Below are 23,445 nucleotides of genomic sequence, written 5' to 3'. Positions count from 1 at the left end.
GGGAGGGGACTCCTACTCTCCACCTTCCACCCTTTGGTGCCGCGGGAGTACATTTTCACCACCGATCCGTGTTATTTTGCGGTTACTTACAAAGTAAAGGCATTAAAGAGACGTTATAGGTATATATTCGTATTTTGTATTTGTTCAGATACAACGTATATGGAGATGTACTACTTGTGCTTAGTATTAGGAAAGACTCACGAATAAAACGGGCAGGGAATGAAAAGAATGAGCAAAGACTGCCCGTTCCCACTGGCTGGGAACGGCCACAGCCCTGCCTCCCAGACAGCCTAAAAAATTTCTTTTCAAATAAATAGATGACCCTGATATACAGCCCTGTGCCACGGGGACACTCTTGGTACTTATTTTAAGGTCCTTTATAACGGAGATTTTATTTGATTATCACCCTGATGTCTGCCGGAATCCTGCAGTCTGACACCTAGAAGACAGCCCCCAGGTCCCTGCTCTGGGGGCTCGCTCACCACATTTTCCTGGATATCAGGACATCCTGCTGTTTGAAGATATGCGGTGTGACCGCAGAGTTCTCAGGACTCTTCGGAGGTTCTGCCTCTGAAGCCTCACAGGCGTTTCTGTTTTTCTCGGCCTTGGGGGACAAGCAGCCTGGGCGGGTGGGGATCCGTGGGCGGGGCTGGGGACACTAGGATGTCTGTCCTGCCAGGCTCAGATCCTTCCCCCAGACTCTCACTTCCTGCAGCTGGACAGCCATGGAGACCACAGGCCAGTCCGCGATCATCCGAGCCCAGGACCTGAATTTGACCAATGAACACGGTGAGCGGTTTGCACACTTTGAACCCACGCTAAAATTTCCGGGGCGGTATCGACGTCTGCACTAATTTCTCTCGAGTTGTTCGCAATTTCGAAAATCCTATCACCGACCGCAGCCCCCCGCGATCCGGCTGCTTTCGTGGCAGATGCTTTCCAGGCGTTTCCGCGCACGGACGAAACCCTGGCCCGCTTGGCTGTTACACTTAAACGTACAGAGTTCCGTTACCAGAAGCTCTGCCTGCCTTTCTGTTCCATATAACATTTAAGAGCTGGCGCAAAAATGATTGTGCAGATATGTTCTTTTACCTAGGGATTTTTTTTTTTCAGATAGTAAACGGGATACCAGAAATGATCCATTTTATAAGACGCTTTGGGTCTCGTAAGGTTGAGATCCACGGCCCTCGGACCTCCAGGCACATCAGAACAGGACCACGTCTGTCTGCGCCCGAAATATATCGCCCACTAAATATTCGTTGAGTGAATATCTCAATTACGGCAATAATTTGGGGAAGTTGCCACCAGCCCCTTGCTCTGTCCTGTGCATGTAGCGACTGTTACTCTCCCTCCGCAGAGCGGGTCCTGGGGATGTGTCCTTGCAACCCCAAGATCAAGAGTTGCACGCTCCACTGACTGAGCCAGCCAGGTACTAAATTCCACTTAGTGGATGTATATATCCCCCTTGTCCCTTACATTGTAGGGGCGCCCGGGTGGGTCAGTCAGTTAAGCGTCCAACTTCGGCTCAGGTCATGATCTCATAGTTCGTGGGTTCGAGCCCCTCCTCCGCTCATGCTCTCTCTCTCTCTCTCTCTCTCTCTCTCTCTCTCTCTCTCTCTGTCTCGGTCTCAAAAATAAATAAGCATTAAAAATAAATAAAATGCTGTTGTAATAAACATTCCTGGGCCTCTATCTCGGCACCCTCTGAAGGGACTCTCTGTACCCGTTGCCAAGAGACTGAAATCAAATGTCGTCCTCACCTGACCAGCCCCAGGCCAAGCCAGGTGAGTGGGGGCGGAGGGGACTTAGTCTCTCAAATAGCAACTTCTGCCTGGCTGGGCCGGGAGGGCACACAGTTAAGAAACGATGCCCATATGCTAACAGAACCCCGTGTCCACCGCAGCGATCTTGGGGGACAGAATTCTGCATGATGGTTTTTCTTTAGGACTCTGGGAGGCTTCTGTAAAAGCCGTGATACTAAAGAGTGCCTGCGGGGGGGGGCTCAGTCGGTTAAGCGTCTGGCTCTTGATTTCAGCTCAGGTCATGATCTCATGGTTCGTGGGTTCGAGGCCCGAATGGAGCTCTGTGCTGACAGCGTGGAGCCTGCTTGGGATTCTCTCTCTCTCTGTCTAAAAGTCAATAAAGAAACATTACAAAAAAGTGATATTAAAAGAACAGACATTTACGAAGAATTTATCGTCCCAGTGTGGTTGTGTGTGTTGACACACGTCTGGTAAGTTACGATTATTGTCACTTGGTGGCTGTGCCACTGAGGCCCAGAGTGGTTATTTAACATGCTCGAGATCACACAGCGAGAATGGTGGGAGAACGGGCTCCAGAACTGTACGGACCGGCTCTAGAGTCTAGAATACTTAGTACCATACTCGCCCACCCTTGTCCTATTATTATAAATCTCCCTGACCCTCTGTTTCCTCTTCCGTGAAATGGGTTCATAATACCTACTTCACGAGACTTTGAGGACTAGATGAGGCAAAGCACGGGAAGTGCTTGGGGCACGGTATGTGTGAAATAAATTCACCGACCATCGTGAATATCCCGGGGGGGGCTGTTTATCCAGCTGGGGGTTCCAGGGCCGGGGTGTCTGTGGACAACCAAGGTCTTGCAAGGACGCATCGCCTTGAGCAACACCCATGATCCGCTCTGCGCAGGGAGAGTGACGGCTGGTGGCGGCTTAGGCTCTGTGGCAGGGACGTTCGGAGCCCCGAGAAGCTGTTAGCAGTGTTAGTTAGCTGAATGCAGGGGCCCCACAGGCCGCTAAGACTCCGGGGGTACAGGCCGACCCGGGCTGGAGACACAGCCAGCCCTTCGGGCTGAGGAGTCGGACAGACCTGACCACACACGGAGACTTCTCCACCGGCTCTGTGACTCAGTTTCCTCATTTTACTGATTGATTCAAAATTTTATTTAAGTAATCTCTACACCCAGCGTGGGGCTCAAACTCACGACCCCGAGATCACAAGTCACGTGCTCTATTGGTTGAGCCCTCCAGGCATCCCCCAGTTTCCTCGTTTTAATATAGGGACAAGGGGACTTATTTCAAACAGCATTTTTTTAAAAAAGTTTATTTATGTATTTTGGGAAGGAGAGAATGAGAGAAAGGGAGAGAGAGCAGGGGAGGGGCAGAGAGAGGGAGAGAGAGGATCCCGAGCAGGTTCTGCACCGTCAGCGCAGAGCCCGACGCGGGCCTCGAACTCACAACCGTGAGATCATGACCTGAGCCGAAACCAGGAGTCAGACGCTTAACCGAAGGAGCCACCCCTGAAGGGGAGTTCTTTAGCACAAAGAATAGAAAATGAGGTACAGAAACGAGTGTTTACTTGGAAATGACACCCCGATGACTCGCAAATGTTAAAAAGAGCTGACCGGTAGGGCAAAATTCAAACGACACGGGAATCGCGGCTGTCATTCCTGTCGCTTGACTTCCTGAGACACATCTGCGCTTATTTTTCTTCCGACTTTTCTTTTGGCTGCATGTCCCTTGTCTCCAGGCGATAACAATGTCCTATTGAGAGAAAGGAAAGATAATTCGGTCCTTCCTCCAGCATGGCTGATGGGCTCTTGGTTTTCACATCCTTCATTTAGGGAAGTGTCACCGTGCTCGTGCTCGGTGTCTCGCCCCCGCCCCTGCCCCTCCGCGCAGAGCCCCGGCCTTTATTCTGGCTCTGCGGAGCCCAGGCGGAGCCACAGAGGCCGTCGCCACCGACGCCCCCAACCTCCTGCCCCACCTAGGAGGTGGCCACGGGGCCGCGGGGCTGGGGCCGCAGGGCTGAGTCCGCAGCCGGGAGAGGACGGGAGCTCAGGGAGTCCACCTGCCGCAGCGCTCCCGCCTCCGGCCAGCAGGTGGGGCTGCGGGGCCCTGAAGCTTCAGCATTAGTCTGAGCAGCTTTTTTTTTTTTTTTTTTAATGTTTATTTATTTTTGAGACAGAGAGAGACAGAGCATGAACGGGGGAGGGGCAGAGAAAGAGGGAGACACAGAATCGGAAGCAGGCTCCAGGCTCCGAGACATCAGCCCAGAGCCTGACGCGGGGCTCGAACTCACGAACTGTGAGATCGTGACCTGAGCTGAGGTCGGACGCTCAACCGACTGAGCCACCCAGGCGCCCCTCTGAGCAGCTTTTTAACAGGTCCTTGAATCAAGGGCCTCCTCTCCTAAAGAGCTTCTTCCTACTGTCAGTGGGGGGTACTACTTCCTAATAACTATTTATTACTATTATCATTATCATCATCATCATCATCATTATTATATGGATTTAGCATTTGCAAGATGGGAAGAATGTACCCCACATTGCTAACGCTGGTTAGATCTCAGTAATGGGGGGCTGCCTGGGTGGCTCAGACAGTTAAGCGTCCGACTTCAGCTCAGGTCATGATCTCCCGGTTCGTGAGGTCGAGCCCCGCGTCGGGCTCTGTGCCGACAGCTCGGAGCCCGGAGCCTGCTTCGGATTCCGGATCTCCCTCTCTCTCTGCCCCTCCCCGGCTTGTGCTCTGTCTCTCAAAAATAAATAAATGTTAGAAAAAAATTTTTAAGCAAAGATCTCAGTAATGGGATTATGGGAGATTTGTTTTTAAAAACACATACTTAAAAAAAAATTGTTTTTAACATTTATTTCTGAGAGACAGAGGGAGATGGAGCATGAGCAGGGGAGGGGCAGAGAGAGAGGGAGACACAGAATCGGAAGCAGGCTCCAGGCTCTGGGCCATCAGCCCAGAGCCCGACGCAGGGCTCGAACTCACAGGCCGTGAGATCATAACCTGAGCTGAAGTCAGACATTCAACCGACTGAGCCACGCAGGTGCTCCTAAAAGCACATACTTTTAAAAATATATTTATTTTTATTTATTTTTAAAAGAGAGAGTAGGGGAGGAGCAGAGAGAGGCGGACAGAGGATCTGATGCAGGCTCCAGGCTGACAGCCCAGAACAATTTTAACTTTTTTCCAGGTAAAGAGACAGAGGTCCAGAAAGTGAGTCTAAGGTCACAGCATCTAAAAAGTGACAGATCGAGGGGCACCTGGGTGGCTCCGTCCACTAAGCGTCCGACTTCGGCTCAGGTCATGATCTCACGGTTCGTGAGTTCGAGCCCCGCATTGGGCTCTGTGCTGATGGCTCAGAGCCTGGAGCCTGCTTCGGATTCTGTGTCTCCCTCTCTCTCTCTGCCCCTCCGCCGCTCACACTGACTCTCTCTCAAAAATAAAGAAACATTAAAAAAAAATTTTTTTTAAAGAATTATCAATGATCAATCAGGATTATCTCTTCAAACCCTCCAGGCAGGATGCCATTTTCTTTCTTCTGTATTAGGGAGTTACAAACACGAATACATGCCCATGGTGGCCACGCAGGTACCACTGTAAACAGATATTGGTGCAAAATGATCAATCACAGCAAGGACGGTGTCCCTCACGACTGGCTGGGGCGACTGTTGCAAACTTAGAGCACATGTCCCTCCTCGAGGAGGCAGTCTCCGGTCATGGTCATCCAGCGCCAAGGGCAGGCGCAGATCTGAAGGCGGTTTAACAACCAATTCAAGCTAACAACCTTGCAAGCCTCATAAAACGCTTCTATCCTGTGACAGGGGCTGTGGGGCTCCAGAGGGATGACCTTGGCCCTCCCTGTGCTTGCAGTCAAGGAGTACAAAATAATTATCCCCACTAAAGCGTTCTGTGTGACTAAAGCACAACATTTTCGGAGTAGTGATTATCACAGAGAAAGCCGGAAATGCACGGAGTTGAGCTCAGTCTCTGGGAATCTAATAACATTTCGCAGAGAAGGTGAATACTGTGCGGAGGGAACAGAGGGAGATTTTACCTGTCCATCTTCCTAGGTATGTTCTATAGGTTTTAATACTTACACTGTTTTTTTAAAATCTTTTTTTTTAGGTTGATTTTTTTTTTTTTTTAATGATCTTTAATTTTTTTTTTTAATTTTTTTTTTTTCAACGTTTTTTTTTTTTTTTATTTATTTTTGGGACAGAGAGAGAGCATGAACGGGGGAGGGGCAGAGAGAGAGGGAGACACAGAATCGGAAACAGGCTCCAGGCTCCGAGCCATCAGCCCAGAGCCTGACGCGGGGCTCGAACTCACGGACCGCGAGATCGTGACCTGGCTGAAGTCGGACGCTTAACCGACTGCGCCACCCAGGCGCCCCTTAGGTTGATTTTTGAGAGAAAGTGAGAGAGAGCGAGCGCCGGGGGAGGGGGGCAGAAAGAGAGATGGGAACAGAGAATCTAGAGCGGACTCCATGCCGACAGCACGGAGCCCGACGCGGGGCTCGATCTCACAAACCCGGAGATCCTGACCTGAGCCGAAGTCCGATGCCTAACCGACTGAGCCACCCAGGCGCCCCTATTTATACTTGTTAAAAAGAAAATTTTTTTTTTCAGGTTACGAAAGGAATGCTTATTGGAGAAAACTCAGAAGACGGAATCTGTATTTCCAAGAAGAATTCTATTTACCCGTCGCGTGACAGTTACTGGATACTGAGGCTGGAGCAGTGAGCCTAGCACATCAAGGAAATACAGTTAGGACTTCTTGGAGCTTTGGCCATGTAATACGAATGCGAATAAATATGTAATATGTAATACGAATAAAGATCCAGGCTAAGTGGAAACAAGTCACTGGGGCTCAGAGTAGCAGAATGAGAGTCCCCTACGACTAGAGGCGGGTTCACCATCAATTAACGAAGCTCGTTCCCAAGCCCGTGCGCACACAGGCCCTTCCAAGGCCGCTGCGGTATTTTCGCCTGGTCCAAAGCTTCTGTCTGTCAAAGTTTCTGAAACAAGATACGTAAGACCACTGTTTCTTTGCGTCCTCACTTCCCTCTGTCACTCCTCCGCGTTAGAGGGTTCAGGAATGGGACTTTCTGGGGACCTGGGGACGATGATTAAGGGATACCCTTAACTGGAGCTCTGTTAAATCAGTGCTCACGGTAGGTGTAGGAACGGCTTTCTGAAATACAACCTACTGCCCGAAATGCCAACTCAGCCAGCACCGTGTCACAAACGTGCAGGGCCAGGGGGCAAAGGAGCTCTGTGACACCTGGCACAGAAAATACATGGGCAGTGGGGGGGGCCAGGGCGGTGGGGGGGGACAAGATGTGAAAGGAAATGAGAAACTGGTCCACAGGAAATCCTTGCAACCGTCAAGAGGAAAAAAATATTGGTGGAAGAATGAAGTCTCTCAATGCCTAATCTCAAATGCCCAACCAGGGCGCCTGGGGGGCTTAGTCAGTTAAGCATGTGCAACTCTCAGTTTCAGCTCAGGTCGCGATCTCACGGTTCGTGGGTTTGAGCCCCGTGATGGGCTCTGTGCTGAATGCTGAGCCTGCTTGGGATTCTCTTTCTCTTCTCTCTCTGCCCCTCCCCTGATTGCACTCAATCGCTCTCTCAAAATAAACATTAAAAAAATAATAATAAGGGGCGCCTGGGTGGCTCAGTCGATCAAGCGTCCGATTTTGGCTCAGGTTATGATCTTGTGGTTCACGAGTTCCAGCCCCACACTGGGCTCTGTGCTGACAGCTCAGAGCCTGGAACCTGCTTCAGATTCTGTGTTTCCCTCTCTCTCTGCTCCTCCCCTGCTCACTCTCTCTCTCTCTCTCTCAAAAATAAATAAAACATTAAAAAATTGAAAAAAAATAATGGAACATATTAGAATTCTTGGGTTTATGGGATACAAACTCGTACTCTTTCTTACTACAACGAATCTGTCTGTAGTTGAAGTCACGTGTTTTGTTTATCTTAATGAATCAGAACCTGTCTTAACGGAGCAGACAAATCTTGTTCTGAAAAACACTGGGAATCCACCAAAAACCATACACAAAATGGCCATTCAAGCCGCCAAACATCCCTGAAATATTAGAGCTCAGATGCGAAAGAAACTCGATACAGGTTTTTCCAAATTTGACAATAATCTTTAAAACAATACACACTAATAACGGTAATGACGTGGGAAACTAAAACATAAACAATAATACATTTTTTTTTTTTTTTGGCCTGTCAAAGTATCTACGACTTTATTTTTTCATTCTCAAGTTAGTTAACACACAGTATAGTCTTGGCTTCAGGAGTAGAACCCAGTGATTCATCGCATATGACACCCAGGGTTCATCCCAACAAGGGCCCTCCTCAATGCCCATCACCCATTTTCCCCACCCCATCAACCCCCGGTTTGTTCTCTGTATTTAAAAGTTTCTTATGGTTTGCCTCACTCTCTGGTTTTATCTTATTTTTCCTTCCCTCCAAATAAAAAGTTTTAAAAAAAAAAATATTTATTTAGGGGCGCCTGGGTGGCGCAGTCGGTTAAGCGTCCGACTTCAGCCAGGTCACGATCTCGCGGTCCGTGAGTTTGAGCCCCGCGTCAGGCTCTGGGCTGATGGCTCGGAGCCTGGAGCCTGTTTCCGATTCTGTGTCTCCCTCTCTCTCTGCCCCTCCCCCATTCATGCTCTGTCTCTCTCTGTCCCAAAAATAAATAAAAAACGTTGAAAAAAAATTAAAAAAAAAAATATTTATTTATTTATTTTTATTTTTGGGACAGAGAGAGACAGAGCATGAATGGGGGAGGGGCAGAGAGAGAGGGAGACACAGAATCGGAAGCAGGCTCCAGGCTCTGAGCCGTCAGCCCAGAGCCTGACGCCGGGCTCGAACTCACGGACTGCGAGATCATGACCTGGCTGAAGTCGGACGCTTAACCGACTGCGCCACCCAGGCGCCCCCAAAAAATATTTATTTTTGAGAGACAGTGCGAGTAGGGGAGGGTCAGAGAGAGAGAGGGAGACGTAGAATCAGAAGCAGGTTCCAGGCTCTGCACTGACAGGTTGGGGCTCCAACCCACCAGCCGTGAAGTCATGACCTGAGTCAAAGTCAGACACTTAACCAACTGAGCCATGAGCCACCCAGGGGTCCCCTAATAAAAAGTTTTTGATCACCATGCTGAGAATAAGACTGACCTTTCTATTTTCTTTATAGAAACTATTACAAAATGTCATAGGAAAAGGTGATTGAAAGTATACAGCCTTGGGGCGCCTGGGTGGCTCAGTCGGTTAAGCCTCCGACTTCAGCTCAGGTCACGATCTCGCGGTCCGTGAGTTCGAGCCCCGCGTCAGGCTCTGGGCTGACGGCTCAGAGCCTGGAGCCTGCGTCCGATTCTGTGTCTCCCTCTCCCTCTGCCCCTCCCCCGTTCATGCTCTATCTCTCTCTGTCCCAAAAATAAATAAACGTTAAAAAAAAAATTGAAAAAAAAAAAGAAAGTATGCGGCCTGAAAATGTGGGGAAAATTATCATAAATGGTGCCCATAAAGTCTAGACACACAGGTAAATATGCATAATGCTGCCAAGGGCATTTTCAATCTTAAAAAAAAATACACTGTGTTTCTGGACTTTTGGACACCCTGTAGAAGTGTGTCAGGAAGTTAACAAATATTTTATGGTCGTGTGTGATGCTTGTGGCTTTTTTCAACTTATCAAAGCGTCATTTGTGATTTCTCTTTCTAAACATATTTACCTACATAATTTTTGGATTTTTTTAAAGAAGGGTTTTTTCTTTCTTTCGGATTTTTTTAAAGATGGGTTGTTTGTTTGTTTGTTTGTTTTTAAGTTTACTTATTTTGAGACAGAGAAAGAGAGAATGAATGAGCAGGGGAGAGACAGAGGGTGAGGGACAGAGAATCCCAAGCAGGCTCCTCACTGCCAGCCAGCGTGTAGGCGGAGTCTCGAACTAACTAGATCATGACCTGAGCCAAAACCCAAGTCAGAGGCTTAACCAACCGAGCCCCGCCAGGAGCCCCTTGGGTATTTTTTTTAATAGGGGCCCCACAAATCGTATGAGCTCCCGGTCCTGCAAAACCAGCGTCTACCAATTTAATACAGCAGCCTCACAGGAGCCCAGGAACTTTCTGCAGCCTCAGTCACCCCTTAAAAAAAAAGGCATTGGCCCAGCATTTCCTTCGGTTTGCGTGGAGACCAAGGCAGAGTGGGGGCGGTTCTGGGAAGCACACGACCCCGCGGACGGAAGGAGTCTCGGCCGGTAGGGCAGGACACGTGCCCGCAGTCACCCCAGCTCTCTGTCTGCGACCCCAGCTCCTCTGGCCCCGCCCCCAGTGGCCCCGCCCCTCCGCGACTCCTGCCCCGCGGGCCCCGCCCCTCCGTGACCCTCGCCCCCCTCCGACCGGAACCCCGAGGGCCCCGCCGGCCCCGCCCCTCCGTGACCCCCGCCCCGCTGCGGCGTCAGCCCCCGCGGGCCCCACCCCCTCCACGACCCCGCCCCCGTAGGCACCTCCCCTCCGCGACCCCCACCCCCATCTCCGACCCGAGCCCCGCGGGCCTCGCTGGCTCCGCCGTTCCCCCGCGACCCCGCCCCGCGGGCCCCTGACCGCCGTGCTGAAGGAGCGGGGGGGGGGGGGGGGCGGGGAGGACGACGCCCGCGGGCGGACGCGGGCCGGAGCTGGCCGGGGCGGGGCCAGCGGTCCTGGGGGTCGCGGAGGGGCGGGGCGCGGGCCTCAGCCCCTCTCGCGGAGCCGGAGATCCTTCTCAGCGGCGGAAGTTCCGGCGTCGCCGAGGGTCAGAGGTCAGCAGGAAGTCGATACGTGGCCGCCGCCTGTCCCCCGCCGAGGAGGCGCAGCAGCCGGAGATGGCGGCGGTGCTGAACGCAGAGCGGCTCGAGGTCTCGGTCGACGGCCTCACGCTGAGCCCGGACCCGGAGGAGCGGCCCGGCGCGGAGGGCGCCCCGCTGCTGCCGCCGCCGCTGCCGCCGCCCTCTCCTCCCGGGGCGGGCCGGGGGCCGGGCGCCGCAGGGCAGCAGCCGGAGCCCGGGGAGGCGGCGGCCGGGGGCGCGGCGGAGGAGGCGCGGCGGCTGGAGCAGCGCTGGGGCTTCGGCCTGGAGGAGCTGTACGGCCTGGCGCTGCGCTTCTTCAAAGGTGAGCCGGCCCGGCCGCACCCCCGCCTCGGCCGCCCCGCGGAGTCCGCCCGGGGCCCGAGCGTGACGGGGCCAGTGCCCGCCTGGCCCGCCCGGGCTGCGGCGACCCGAGCAGGCTGCGTCCTTGGGGGGTCCCCGAAGTTTGTCTCCCCGCTCTGGGCCGCTGGGTCACACACCTCTGACGGGCCCGGAACCTGGGTTTTGCGGTCCTGGTCCTGCCTCCCCGAGGTTACTAGGACGTTTGACCTGATTCAGCTTCTCGGGTTTCCACGGGCCGGGGTGGAAGAATGAGCCCTTTTCTCTCCTAGAGGATCCCGTTCTGGGATGGTTTTTTGTTTGCGGTTGGTCTTGGTTTCGTTTTGTTTTGCTTTGCTTTTTTTTAACGGTCGTATTCCTTTTCTTGCTTCCTATGGTTTGGCACACCAGGTTCCCCCGATTTTTACCCCTTTTCTGGGGAGGAAGATATCTTCCCATCGGTTCCTTCCCTTCCCTTTGCAGTCATTCCGAGGAACCATCAACTCGAATAGGACTTGCACACCTGGCGGTTTTGATGTGGCCGCGAGGAGGAAGTATTAAGCTAATGCGTCCCCTCCCGCTCGTCCACCTCTAAAAGGAAGGGGTGCCCTCAGTGTTCTAGTAACTTCTAGATGGTTAAAATTGTACTTGGAAGCAATGCGCAAGAGTGAGTTCTCAGTTAAGGCCTACAAGTACTCTCTGTTTCTCGCACAATTAATTGTAAGACGTCTCTTGTCTTGGAGCAGGATTGTGGTGTGTGGGTTGTTTTTTTTTTTTCCTTTCTCCTTTTTTGGGTGATTCACTGGTGGCGATACCAATCACATGATCTTTTCAGTGGGAAAGACTGATGAGACGCCTGTTAGTTTGATTCTTAGAGATATTTAGATCTTGTGGGGCGGATCCACGGCCGAATGCAACTTTAAAAGTGGTTGCTAGGTTTCGGGTACATTCCAGAACAGCATATTTATGACACTTTTCCCAGAGGGAGTTCCTTTTGGAGGGCAGGACATACTTGAGTAGCTGAAGTTGTGTAGTTCGTGGTAGGGATACGTTCAGAAGTTACTTGTTTTCTCTCGGCATAACTTTGTGCAAACTAATGGAAGTGTTTTATAAGTTTTCTAGAACATTTGGTTATTCCACATTTATTCCATTTTTTTTTTTTTTAATTAAAAAGCTTACCCTTGAAATGTTCATTGTCCTTGCACATTGAGTTCAGCCCTCTGTGCACTCGCCAGCGTGGGGAATTGGTAATGGCTAATGGGTCTTAGGTCACTGGCTTGAATTTCGTGTTTCCTATGGTGGTGATAGATTACCACTTAGATAAAAATCTGGTGGCTCCTATACAACTCCATTTTACTTCAAACTTTTATTCTTGGAACTTAACTTTTCCAAATGTTCAATAAGCTTCAAGTATATTGTAGCACAAAGGTATTTGAGAATAGGAAAGGGCCAACTTTTAATCCTAGCTTTGGCCACATGACCAACAACAAAAAAAAGGTAACAATCTTCTGAGCCTGTCTTATTTGAAAATAGTAATATTTTCTTTGTAAGATTAAAACACTGTATAACCTGCAGTAAAGTTGGCATTGTTTTGGGGGTCGGGAAGCCCTGGATTCTATTTACCATGTAAATTCCTAGGCAGTTAACTTTTCCAGACTCGGTTTCTGTGTGTGTGTGTGTGTGTATGTATGTGTATACAGCTGGATTAGATGATGATATTTGACGTCTCCGACTTAAGATTTGGTCTAAAGCTAACATTCTTTTAACATTCTTTTTTTTTTTTTTAATTTTTTTTTTTCAACATTTTTTATTTATTTTTGGGACAGAGAGAGACAGAGCATGAACGGGGGAGGGGCAGAGAGAGAGGGAGACACAGAATCAGAAACAGGCTCCAGGCTCCGAGCCATCAGCCCAGAGCCTGACGCGGGGCTCGAACTCACAGACCGCGAGATCGTGACCTGGCTGAAGTCGGACGCTTAACCGACTGCGCCACCCAGGCGCCCCTCTTTTAACATTCTTGTTGAGTAGTAGGAGTCCTTGAGGAACCTGTAATTTGGGAGCCTAGTTACCAGTGACCTTGGAGAATAAAAGCTACATTGATAGGTACGGTTCATTTAGTTCCTAAATTAAGCTCTCAAAGCGGCATTCAGATACTTAAAAGGAGAAATAACATGGCAGTTAAAGTTACCTTTCTGTGTAGATCACTTCCTGGTCAGCAATGATGAGGCTGTTAGGATAGGAGACACCTGGTGGGGGGCGTCTAAAAGCAGTCAGAATTATGGGTGAGTCAACTGTTGCTGCCTTTGTTTTAACGTGTAATCCCAGCGCGGTGCTTGGCATTTTTGTCGGTTTTGCAAGGGTTTCTTTAAAAAAATTTTTTAAAGGTTGGTTCAATTTTGAGAGGGAGAGTGCGAGTGGGGAAGGGGCAGAGAGCGAGGGAGACAGAGGATCCAAAGCAGGCTGCATACTGACAGCAGAGAGCCTGATGCGGGGACCCGAACTCATGAACCATGAGACCATGACCTGAGCCAAGGTCAGACACTGTAACCGACTGAGCCACCCAGGCACCCTGCAACATTTTCTAATAGATCGCGGTTTTGTGGTTTTGTACTAGAATCTCAACAAGAATTAGAAATGACATTCCATTTTATCTTCTGTGGAATAAATAGGAACCTTTAGAGTGTGGATATCTGTTGAAAATAACTTGGATTGGGAGTCACAGACCCCATTTCTCATTCCACCCCTGTCACTGTGGTCACAAGCCAGTAACCGGACCCAGTATGTCAACTACCTACTGTCTTAATTTTATGCAGGTAAAAATAAAATCATAGATGAAAATACAGGTAAATGTAAGTTAGCATCTTCCCATCTAAACTTCAGACCTCGTTGGGGCACCCGGCTGGCTCGGTCGGTAGAGCCTGTGTTTCTTGATCTTGGGGTTGTGAGTTCGAGCCCCACACTGGGTGTCAAGATTATTTAAACAAATGAGTTTAAGACTAAATAAACAAACTTCAGATGGTGTTAAGTCCCTAGTACAGATAACGTTCTAAGTAGGTGGGTTAGGTCACCAATATAGATGAACAGTACATTCACTTTTGCTGTGAAGGGACTTAGGGTCCAAAAGAGGAGTTAAAGACCCTGTGGCAGTCACATCAGGTACCATTTTGAGAACCCTAGATATGCTATTTTGTTTCCACAGACCTTTGAGTATTTGGGGTATTGTTGGGGCTTCCTAGTTGAGAAACTTGATCCAGGCCACTGGGCGTTAGAGGCAGGGCCGGCTCGCTCTCTGATTCCAGAGAGGTCTCCCCACTGCAGGAGGTGGAAAGCACACCCTGCTTCTTCTGAAGGTGTGCTGAGCAAAATATTCAGAGTTACTGCCCTGCTGCCTCATCGCTTTTTGGGAACTTTTTAAATATGTTTGCCTGGAAATATTAAGGGCTCATGGAAAGATGCATACGGTTTTTCTCCATGTGATCACTTTATGGAGTCTCTTTGGGTATCTGGAGGAGTGAAGCATGAGAGAGCCATCTGAATTCCTATGTAATATTGCTATCAGGTTCGAGATTTTGAATGTAATGGGGCAAAAATTGCTTCCAAAGGACTGAAGTAAATGTGCTTATCAAAATATTGACCTGCTAAATCCCATTGCTGCTAATACAGTATTAGATTTTTTGGGAGGCCTGCACTTAGCTAATGTAATGATCTTTTTAAACTCGTGTAAATTGAAAATGGATGTGTTAGTTCATTAGGGATTGAAAAATGGTAATAGTCTAATGGTCTTTCTTTCACTGGAATGCTTTTCTTCATATGCTATTTGGTTTGGAGTAGAAATTCAAACAGGAAAGGAAGAATGCGTCTTTCCCTTTATTAGTTTTCAGAATAATGAGTTCTTTCTCTAGCGGCCTCAACAGGTGACACTTTTTTTTGATGTCATTATGTACTCATGCTTTTAAACGTATTTGATTTATTTTTTTTAAGCTCTTATCGATGCTCAGTACTGTCTTTAGCAAGTGGGAGCCTTGTCGAATTCGCTCATAAGTTCCCTTTGACATGACTAATAGTTTTTCATAGCTTCCTTGCTATCTGGCATGATGAGATGTTCCAGGTTATTCGTATACATTTCCTGCCTCAGCAGGAATTAGCTGTTTGTCCAAGGAGACGAGGTTCCAACCTGTTAGTGGGAAACAGCCTTTGAAGAGCCATCATCTGGGTGATAGGCGTGGCTGCTCTTTGCTACTGGATTGGTCATTGTTTCTAGGCCTTTTCAGTAGACAGATCTAGGGATCTGGGGTGTGTGTGTGTGTGTGTGTGTGTGTGCGTGTGTGAGAGTGAGCGAGCGAGCATGACAGGAGTATTTTTTTTTTTTAATTTTTTTTTTTAACGTTTTTTTTTTTTCAACATTTTTTTTTTTTTTTTTTTTTTAATTTTTGGGACAGAGAGAGACAGACAGAGCATGAACGGGGGAGGGGCAGAGAGAGAGGGAGACACAGAATCGGAAACAGGCTCCAGGCTCCGAGCCATCAGCCCAGAGCCTGACGCGGGGCTCGAACTCACGGACCGCGAGATCGTGACCTGGCTGAAGTCGGACGCTTAACCGACTGCGCCACCCAGGCGCCCCTTTTTTAACGTTTTTATTCATTTTTGAGACAGAGAGAGACAGAGCATGAATGGGGGAGGGTCAGAGAGAGGGAGACACAGAATCTGAAACAGGCTCCGGGCTCTGAGCTGTCAGCACAGGGGCCCGATGCGGGGCTCGAACTCACGGACCGCGAGATCGTGACCTGAGCCGAAGTCGGCGCTCAACCGACTGAGCCACCCAGGCGCCCCGACAGGAGTATTTTTGAGGGTATGGTATGTAAGTCTTGGACTCAGTGTCTTTATGGAATTGTTGATGCGTTTCCACTAGCATTGCTGTTGATTAGACTTGGTCATACGCTCAGTTATGTTACGGGTCTCAGAGAGGCAGTCACGTGGACATGCTGAGATGGTTCCATTCGTTTTGTCATCTTTAAGCACAGGCATTTCCCACCATTTGTATGAATGGCCCCATCAAGATTTTACAGTGATGTGCAGCTGTCGTTCATTCTTTGGTAGCCTGTGTAATTAGTGTGTGCCTCCTGGACTTGAGTGGTCTAGCCCCAGATAATTTGAAATTGAATTCTTACTATCCAACATCATTAAATTTTGAATTTATATTTTCCTGCTTTCTTTACCGTCTTCACCTTTAGATACAAGGGTGTAATAGTGTAAGAGAATATACAGACCTACGAGACCGTCGTAAGAAAGGAACGATAGGCGCTGAGAATAGTAATACCTTTCACGCGTCTGATTTTCTTACTGGCTAGCTCATGTTACATTTGAGCTGAACTGAAATTTTCACCTGAAGACAGGTTCAGGGATATGTGTACGTGTGTGTTTCACGTGAGTTACTTTGACATTCCCCGGGAGGCCTCCCCTTCATTTAATACACCTTCAGGAAAGTACACAGCTCATAAGTGTGTGGTGATGAACTTCCACAAGGCGCCCACTCTGGAAACCGCCCCCAAGAGGAGATAGTGTCTGCAGTAGCTCCCCTCACCGCTGGTTTCACCCCCCACGGTGGTCAGCTGGGGTCCGGAAGCTGGTGATCTTCCTGACACCGCGTCAGAAGGTCGCGGTAGCCTTGATGCCGCGTCCCAGCTCCTGCGTCGTTTACCCCACATCACCTCGTTCGTCACCTCATTCGTCGCGTGCGTGTTTTGTCATCTCCCGTCATCACAAGGGTGAGTAGGGGCCAGTGAGGCCACGTCCACATCACTTTTGTTACAGTGTATGGTTAGAATTGTTTTATCTTATTATTCTTGTTCTCTTGTTCTGTTACTGTGCCTAATTTGATAAATTTAGTTTTATCGTGGATGTATATGTATAGGAAAAAGCATTCTGTATATAGGGTTCGGTCCTCTCCGTGGTTTCAGTCATCCACAGGGTCTTGGATTGTGCACCCCACGGATAAGGGAGGGCTACTGTGCTTTTATCTGTTTGCTACATGGGAGCTACTGTGGCTTAATATTTACCAAGTTGAGCTCTGGAGTCAGCACCGTCTAGGGTGCTTTTTCTTATCCTGCCACTCAGTTTTGTAAACCCTGTGTCTTCCTTTATTCAGAGGTTTGTTGTGGGGCACCTGGGGAACTCAGTCGGTTAAGCATCCGACTTGGCTCAGGTCATGATCTCCTGGTTTGTGGGCTGGAGCCCCGCATCGGGCTCTGTGCTGGCAGCTCAGAGCCTGGAGCCTGCTTCGGCTTCTGTGTCTCCCTCTCTCTCTGCCCCCCCCCCCCCCCCCCCAACCAGCACATTATTCTGATCTCGGGCTGGTTTGATGGAAATACAGTATCTAGGGTGAGGGAAGAGAGAGACATGCTGCTCTCTTCTGTGCAGATACGACCATCCCTGGGTAATGCTTTTTGTTTGAGACAGCATCCTTTAGGGTTAAAGACAAATCGAGTCTTTCAGAAGAGAGCTACTTGTCCAGGTGTGGGACATCGTTAGCATAATGGCCGCTGTCAGTGTGTGCTTTGTGGGCACTCCACCAGCACATTGGAACATGTTGTTTGTAACCCTCACAAGAACCCTATGGAGAAGTCATCTCCATTTTATAGGCGACAATACTGAGGCTCAGAAAGGTTAAATAATTTGTCCCTATTGTATACTTAACAGAGCTGGGATATAAAATGTAGATCTTCAGCAAGTGTGAGGGAATTAGCTACGCCTAGAGCATAGAGAACTCCGGGCAAACACGATGGGTATTTTGTGGCTTTTTTGAGGTCTTACCTGTGAAATGTGTTTTCTTTAATGCCGAGAGCTGGAAATAGACCCTGTGGATAGAAATTTGAGAGATCGAGACGCCTGGGTGGCTCAGTCAGTTAAGCTTCCTGCTCGATCTCAGCTCAGGTCATGATCTCATGATTTGTGAGATCGAGCCCCATGTCAGGCTCTGCACTGACAGCACGGAGCCTGCTTGAGATTCTCTCTCTTTTCCTTTCTCTGCCGCCCCCTGGTTGCACACACTTGCTCGCTCTCTCTCTCTCAAAATAAACAAATAAATAAAACAAAAAAAGAAGTGTGAGAGATTACTGACTCAGAGTAAAGAACTAAAAACCACAGCCCCGCAGAGATGGAATCGCGTGCCTGGGACAGGGAGTTCCCATCACCTGCACCTGCTCAGGCGTAAGGTGGCAGTTGCTAGGGGGGATATGCTTTGAGTCCCCTTTCTTAATCGTTGGTGGATCTGCTACAGGTTTTTTCTTTGCGGTGACCACGAGACTTAGTGAAATAGTTTCTAGTTCACATTAGTTTAAGCTGTAACCTCCACCGCTTCTCCTTCTCTCACACTTCAGGTTTACTGCTGTGCTGCTGTTTACATCTTTATTATGTTGTGTATCCAGAGACACGTTGTTGTGGGCCATGTGGAAATGTACAGGGGGTCTGAGCTTTGGTTGCGAGATTCAGTCGCTGATCGTTACTATCCTTTCCGGCTCATAGATTGTATGGTTTCATTTCACAGATAAAGGCCAGAAGGGACATTGAAATAGTTTGTTACATCACTCCACCTTTACCTCCAAAGAAAAGAGAAAAATAGGATTTCTGTGTATAAACCTGTTTTGCAGTCGATGTGTGAGACTAATAACCTTTTGTATAATTAATTTCAGGTGGAAGGGACTTAATTTTTCAGAGCTTTGGGCTTGGTAACTGACTCCAGGACTGTTACCAATTATGTTGTTGTATTAGAACTGTTAAATATGTGTGCATTTTTTAATATGACACTATTATCAGATTATGTTGTCCTATTAGAACTGTAAATACTTGTGAGTTTTTTTTTAAGTTTATTTTGAGAGAGAGTGTGTGAGGTGAGCAAGAGCGGGGGAAGGGCAGAGAAAGAATCCCAGATAGGGTCTGCACTGATAGCCTGGGGCTCGATCCCACAATCCGTGAGATCATGACCTGAGCTGAAGACAAGAGTCGGATCCCTAACCGACTGAGCCACCCAGGCGCCCCTTTATGAATTTAATAAGAACATAGTCTAGAAGCCACTTCTATTTTTCATTGCTTGGGAAAATATGTTTTGTGTATTGTGTTAGTGTCCTATTACTGCTGAAACAAATTACCACAAATTCAGTGGCTTAAAACAACCCCTATTTTACAGTGCTGGGGGTCAAGAGTTCAAAATGAGTCCCTTCCCAGGATTTCAAGGTATAATTCCATTGTGATCTAGCTTTCAGTATTCCAGCTCTAAAGATGTCTATAAGTCTTTCTTATTCCTGATCCTGTGTTGTGACCTGTTTCTCTTCCTACAAGTTTGAGAATTTTCTGTCTTTAGCATTTGAGAATTTCTGTTTATCTCCTTTCTGTTTATTTTTTGAATGATTATGTTCAATATTTGATAGTCATCCTAGTCTCAAGCTGCATCCTTCATTTCTGGGAAATTTTCTTATATTATTTCATGATAATTTCCACCCTTTTTTCTCTGATTTCACTCTATGATAATGTTAATACTAAGTTACTGGAACTTCTGGGGCACCTGGGTGGCTCAGTCAGTTGAGCATCCGACTTTGGCTGAGGTCATGATCTCACAGTTTGTGGGTTCGGGCCTCATGTCAGGCTCTGTGCTGACAGCTCAGAGGCTGGAGCCTGCTTCCAATTCTGTATCTTCCTCTCTCTCTCTGCCCCTCCCCTGCTTGTGCTGTCTCTCTCTCAAAAATAAACGCTAAAAAAAAAAAAGATATTGGATCTTCTGAATTGAACTTCTAATTCTCTTATCTTTTCCATCTCTGTCTTTTAGGAGATATTCTCAACTCCATTTTCTAGCCAATGAAGTATTTAAAAATACTTTTTTAATGTTTGTTTTAGAGGGGGGGGGCAGAGAGAGGAGACATAGAATCCGAAGTAGACTCCAGGTTCTGAGCTGTGAGTACAGAGCCAGGCCAGGCTTGAAGTCATCAACTGCGAAATCATGACCTGAGCCAAAGTCGGATGCCCAACTGACTGAGCCACCCAGGCGCCCCAGAAGATTTTTTTTTTTAGTTTGTTTTTACATTTTCCATTTCTAAGAGTTTTTATTCCCTAAATTGTCTTTCTTTCTCGTCCTTCGTTTTGCTTAATGGACACATTAGCTTCTGTCTCTGAGGATATTAAGTATAAGTTGAAGTAATATTGAAAGTTGAAGGATATTAAGTGTAAGCCTGGGTGGCTTGGTCGGTTAAGCGTCTGACTTCGGCTCAGGTCACAATCTCGCAGTCTGTGAGTTCGAGCCCCGCGTCAGGCTCTGTGCCGACAGCTTGGAGCCCGGAGCCTGCTTCGGATTCAGTGTCTCCCTCTCTCTCTGCCCCTCCCCTGCTCATGCTCTGTCGCCTTCTGTCTCTCAATAATAAATAAATGTTAAAAAAAAAAAAAAAAAAGTTTAGGTGTGGGGGGTGTGGGTGTTCCCGTGTTGGAAGCATTCTCAAATATATGGTGATCGTCAAGTATTCATTCCTGTTGGAGGGTAAGGGACCGAACAGTTACTGTAGCCTTGAGTAGCAGCCTTAATTGTAGGGTGATGAAGCAGAGGTTTCATAGGGGAACCCTCAAACCATCAGTACCTTTCGAATTAGTAATTGTAGGTTTTTTGTTTTTTTTAATTTTTTAACATTTATTTATTTTTGAGACAGAGAGAGAGCATGAACAGGGGAGGGTCAGAGAAAGAGGGAGACACAGAATCTGAAACAGGCTCCAGGCTCTGAGCTGTCAGCACAGAGCCCGACGCGGGGCTCGAACCCACGGACTGCGAGATCGTGACCTGAGCCAAAGTCGGACGCTTAACCGACTGAGCCACCCAGGCGCCCCAGTAATTGTAGGTTTTATCTTTGGGGCCAGTTTTTCCCGCAGATACTCCTGGCTGCTTCCTGGGTTGTAGGAACTTAGTTGTCAGCATTCAGGAAGTAGGCCGGAGAAGGGAGGGTGGGGGGAAGTTGTTTACCGTTGATGAGGGTTGATGAGGGCAACTCGTTGCTTGGTTTTTAGTCCTGCATTTCACTCCCAGCCTGGTGCTCCCCCATCTGGAGCACGTGTGATTCGGGTTCTCCAGTAAACGTCAGCCCTCTGCTGAAGTAGGGGCCGGGTAGCCGCCTGCCTGCTTGGGGTTGTCGAACACAGTGGGAGGGAGGGATGCCTCCTTCTTAGTACCCCTAAGAAGCATTACTTTTTCCATCTAGACTCCAGCTTCTTATGAACCTGGAGCCTCAGGAACCCGGGTTCCTGAACCTTCCCAGCGTTCTCTAAATTGCCTCCCTTATTTGTTTGCGTGGAGGTTTTTCATTGAGGATCAGAGCTAATGTTGTGTGTTTAATCCATCATGGTTAGCTGGAAGTTTGTAAATACTTTCTCTATCCTTTTAATTATACTGGCATTTTTTTTTGAATACCTGGAAGTCATTTGGCTTCTGAGTTTACTTCTTCCTCTAGTCAGGAGCCGGCAAACTTTCCCTATAAAAGGGCCAGATAGGGGGCGCCCGGGTGGCTCAGTCGGTTAAGCGTCTGACTTTGGCTCAGGTTATGATCTCGCGGTTTGTGGGCTCTGCTGACAGCTCAGAGTCTGCAGCCTGCTTCGGATTCTGTGTCTCCTTCTCTGTCTGCCCCTCCCCTGCTCACATTCTGTCTGTCTATTTCTGTCAATAAATAAACATCAAAAAAAATAAAGGGCTGGATAGTATTTTAGTCTCTGATGGCTACATATGGTCTGTATGGTCTGTGTTCATTTATATTCTTTGTTTTTGTTTTTCCATTTTTGCTTTTTTGTTGTTGCTTTATAGCCCTTGAAAACCGTAAAAGCCAGGGGCACCTGGCCGGCTCATTCGGTAGAGATGTGACTCTTGAGCTCAGGGTCATGAGTTGAAGCCCCATGTTGGGCATAACGCTTACTTTAAACAAGAAAACTTTACAAAAGCCATTCTTAACTCCCAGGACTTATAAAGACAGCAGTGGGCATGATCGATCCAGTTTGCCATTCCCCGCTTTAGTCTGTCTCCTTTAGGTAAAACTGATTTGTAACCTTTTATCAGTCTTCGGTTTTATAGAAAATGAACTTTTTAAAAATCGTTGTTGCTGGACAGATGCCAACAGGTGATCCCTTTCAGTCCAGTCAGTTAAGAATGACTAGCTTTGCGGGGCGCCTGTGTGGCTCAGTCATTTAGGCATCCAACTTCGGCTCAGGTCCTATCTCCTGGTTTGTGAGTTCGAGCCCCGCATCGGGCTCTGTGCTGACGGCTCGGAGCCTGGAGCCTGCTTCGGATTCTGTGTCTCCCTCTCTCTGTGCCCCTCCCATGCTCATGCTCTGTCTCGCTCTGTCTCTCAATAATAAACGTTAAAAAAAAAAAAAAAAAAAGAATGACTAGCTTTGCAGTCACGCTTCCCTTTGGTGATGGTAGTCATTGTCTGCTTGTGGCTGTGTCTTTATGCGGTTGTACCTGAAAAATAGCCCTGCCGTTTCTTTCTAAGCGTACTTCACGTTTGTTTTTTGGTTGCCGTAGAAAACAGAGTATAACTTGGTAACAATTAACCGTGTGACTGCAGGAACCTAGGGTGATGCCAGTCTGTATTCCTTTCCGGCAGCACTGAACTAGAACTTCCCTTTAGGAATGTGGTCCTGGTGAAAGATTTTTGAGTTTCATCAAGGCTTTTTCTGTGTAGTTAATGGCAGTTACAACTTCCCTATTAAGCGTATTTAATGCCTGTGGAACCGTAAGTAATTGAGAAAAAATTATTCTCATCTGACTTGGAAAACCGAACAAAACACATCCTGCGTCGAGAACACGAGCACCGTGTGGGCTGTCTGTACCGAGGGTGGGATTTGCTCATCCTCCTGGGTTGTGTCTCTTCCTCCAGGGAGGATAATGGATCTGTTAACCTTGTCCCAAAGGCTGAAAGATGAGTTGTCTTGACTTTTTACAAATATTCGTTAAAAAAGAAAAAAGCGTATATGTATTTGATATGAAAGTACTTTATGCGTATCGAAGAAAATTTGGGAATATAAAAAATGACTAAAGAAAACTCTGTAAGCCGATCTTTCGGAAAGATGACGTTTCGATGCGTTTCCTTTTCTTTGTCTTGTCGTGCTTGTTTTTGGTTCAGACACATCTGGTCCCCAGCTTGGATGATGCTGATTAATGTGAAGATCCCATAGTAGAATTTAACGAAAGACGATAGAACAGTTCTTGAACAAGTGTGCGTATGATTCTGTGGAAATGCCAGTACAGTTGATGAGAACGAATGTACCGTTTTGCTAATTCTCACAGAAATTGACCTGTGAAGTTAATTTGTTCTTTAGTTGGGCATGGGTTAGGTGGTACCCATGAACCAAGCGTGGTGCTGAGTGCTCGGGTTCATGGTGGTGAACAGATTAATTTGACGCTGGGCCAGAGCTAACACTGAAAATGTATTCTTCTTTCTTTATTTTTTTGTGTGTGAGATTTTATTTATTTATTTTTTTACATT

At 48.0% G+C, this 23,445-nt stretch overlaps 1 protein-coding gene and 1 long non-coding RNA gene across 3 annotated transcripts in view; one reads left to right on the top strand and one right to left on the bottom strand.

Annotated features, from left to right (window-relative positions):
* Nucleotides 1-3,319: 3,319 nt before the first annotated feature.
* On the bottom strand, nucleotides 3,320-11,851 carry LOC131496557 (uncharacterized). The gene is made up of 2 exons (XR_009254550.1): nucleotides 11,101-11,851; nucleotides 3,320-3,523 (listed from the first exon to the last, which is right to left on the bottom strand). It is a non-coding gene; the product is annotated as an uncharacterized LOC131496557 (long non-coding RNA).
* Nucleotides 10,564-23,445, top strand: part of ACBD3 (acyl-CoA binding domain containing 3) — a 33,579-nt gene continuing 20,697 nt past the window's right edge. Inside the window, exon 1 of one of the 2 annotated variants that reach the window (XM_058702288.1) lies at nucleotides 10,564-10,925. In XM_058702288.1, coding sequence (XP_058558271.1) covers nucleotides 10,640-10,925 — 286 coding nt within the window. In that variant the 5' untranslated portion in view covers nucleotides 10,564-10,639. Of the gene's footprint in view, nucleotides 10,926-16,200; nucleotides 16,705-23,445 lie in introns of those variants that run through there. The other variant, XM_058702289.1, reaches the window with a different exon arrangement.

Source organism: Neofelis nebulosa, chromosome 15 (genome assembly GCF_028018385.1).
Source record: "Neofelis nebulosa isolate mNeoNeb1 chromosome 15, mNeoNeb1.pri, whole genome shotgun sequence".
NCBI classification, from domain to species: Eukaryota; Metazoa; Chordata; class Mammalia; order Carnivora; family Felidae; genus Neofelis; species Neofelis nebulosa.
This window is presented reverse-complemented; position numbering and strand designations above follow the sequence as displayed.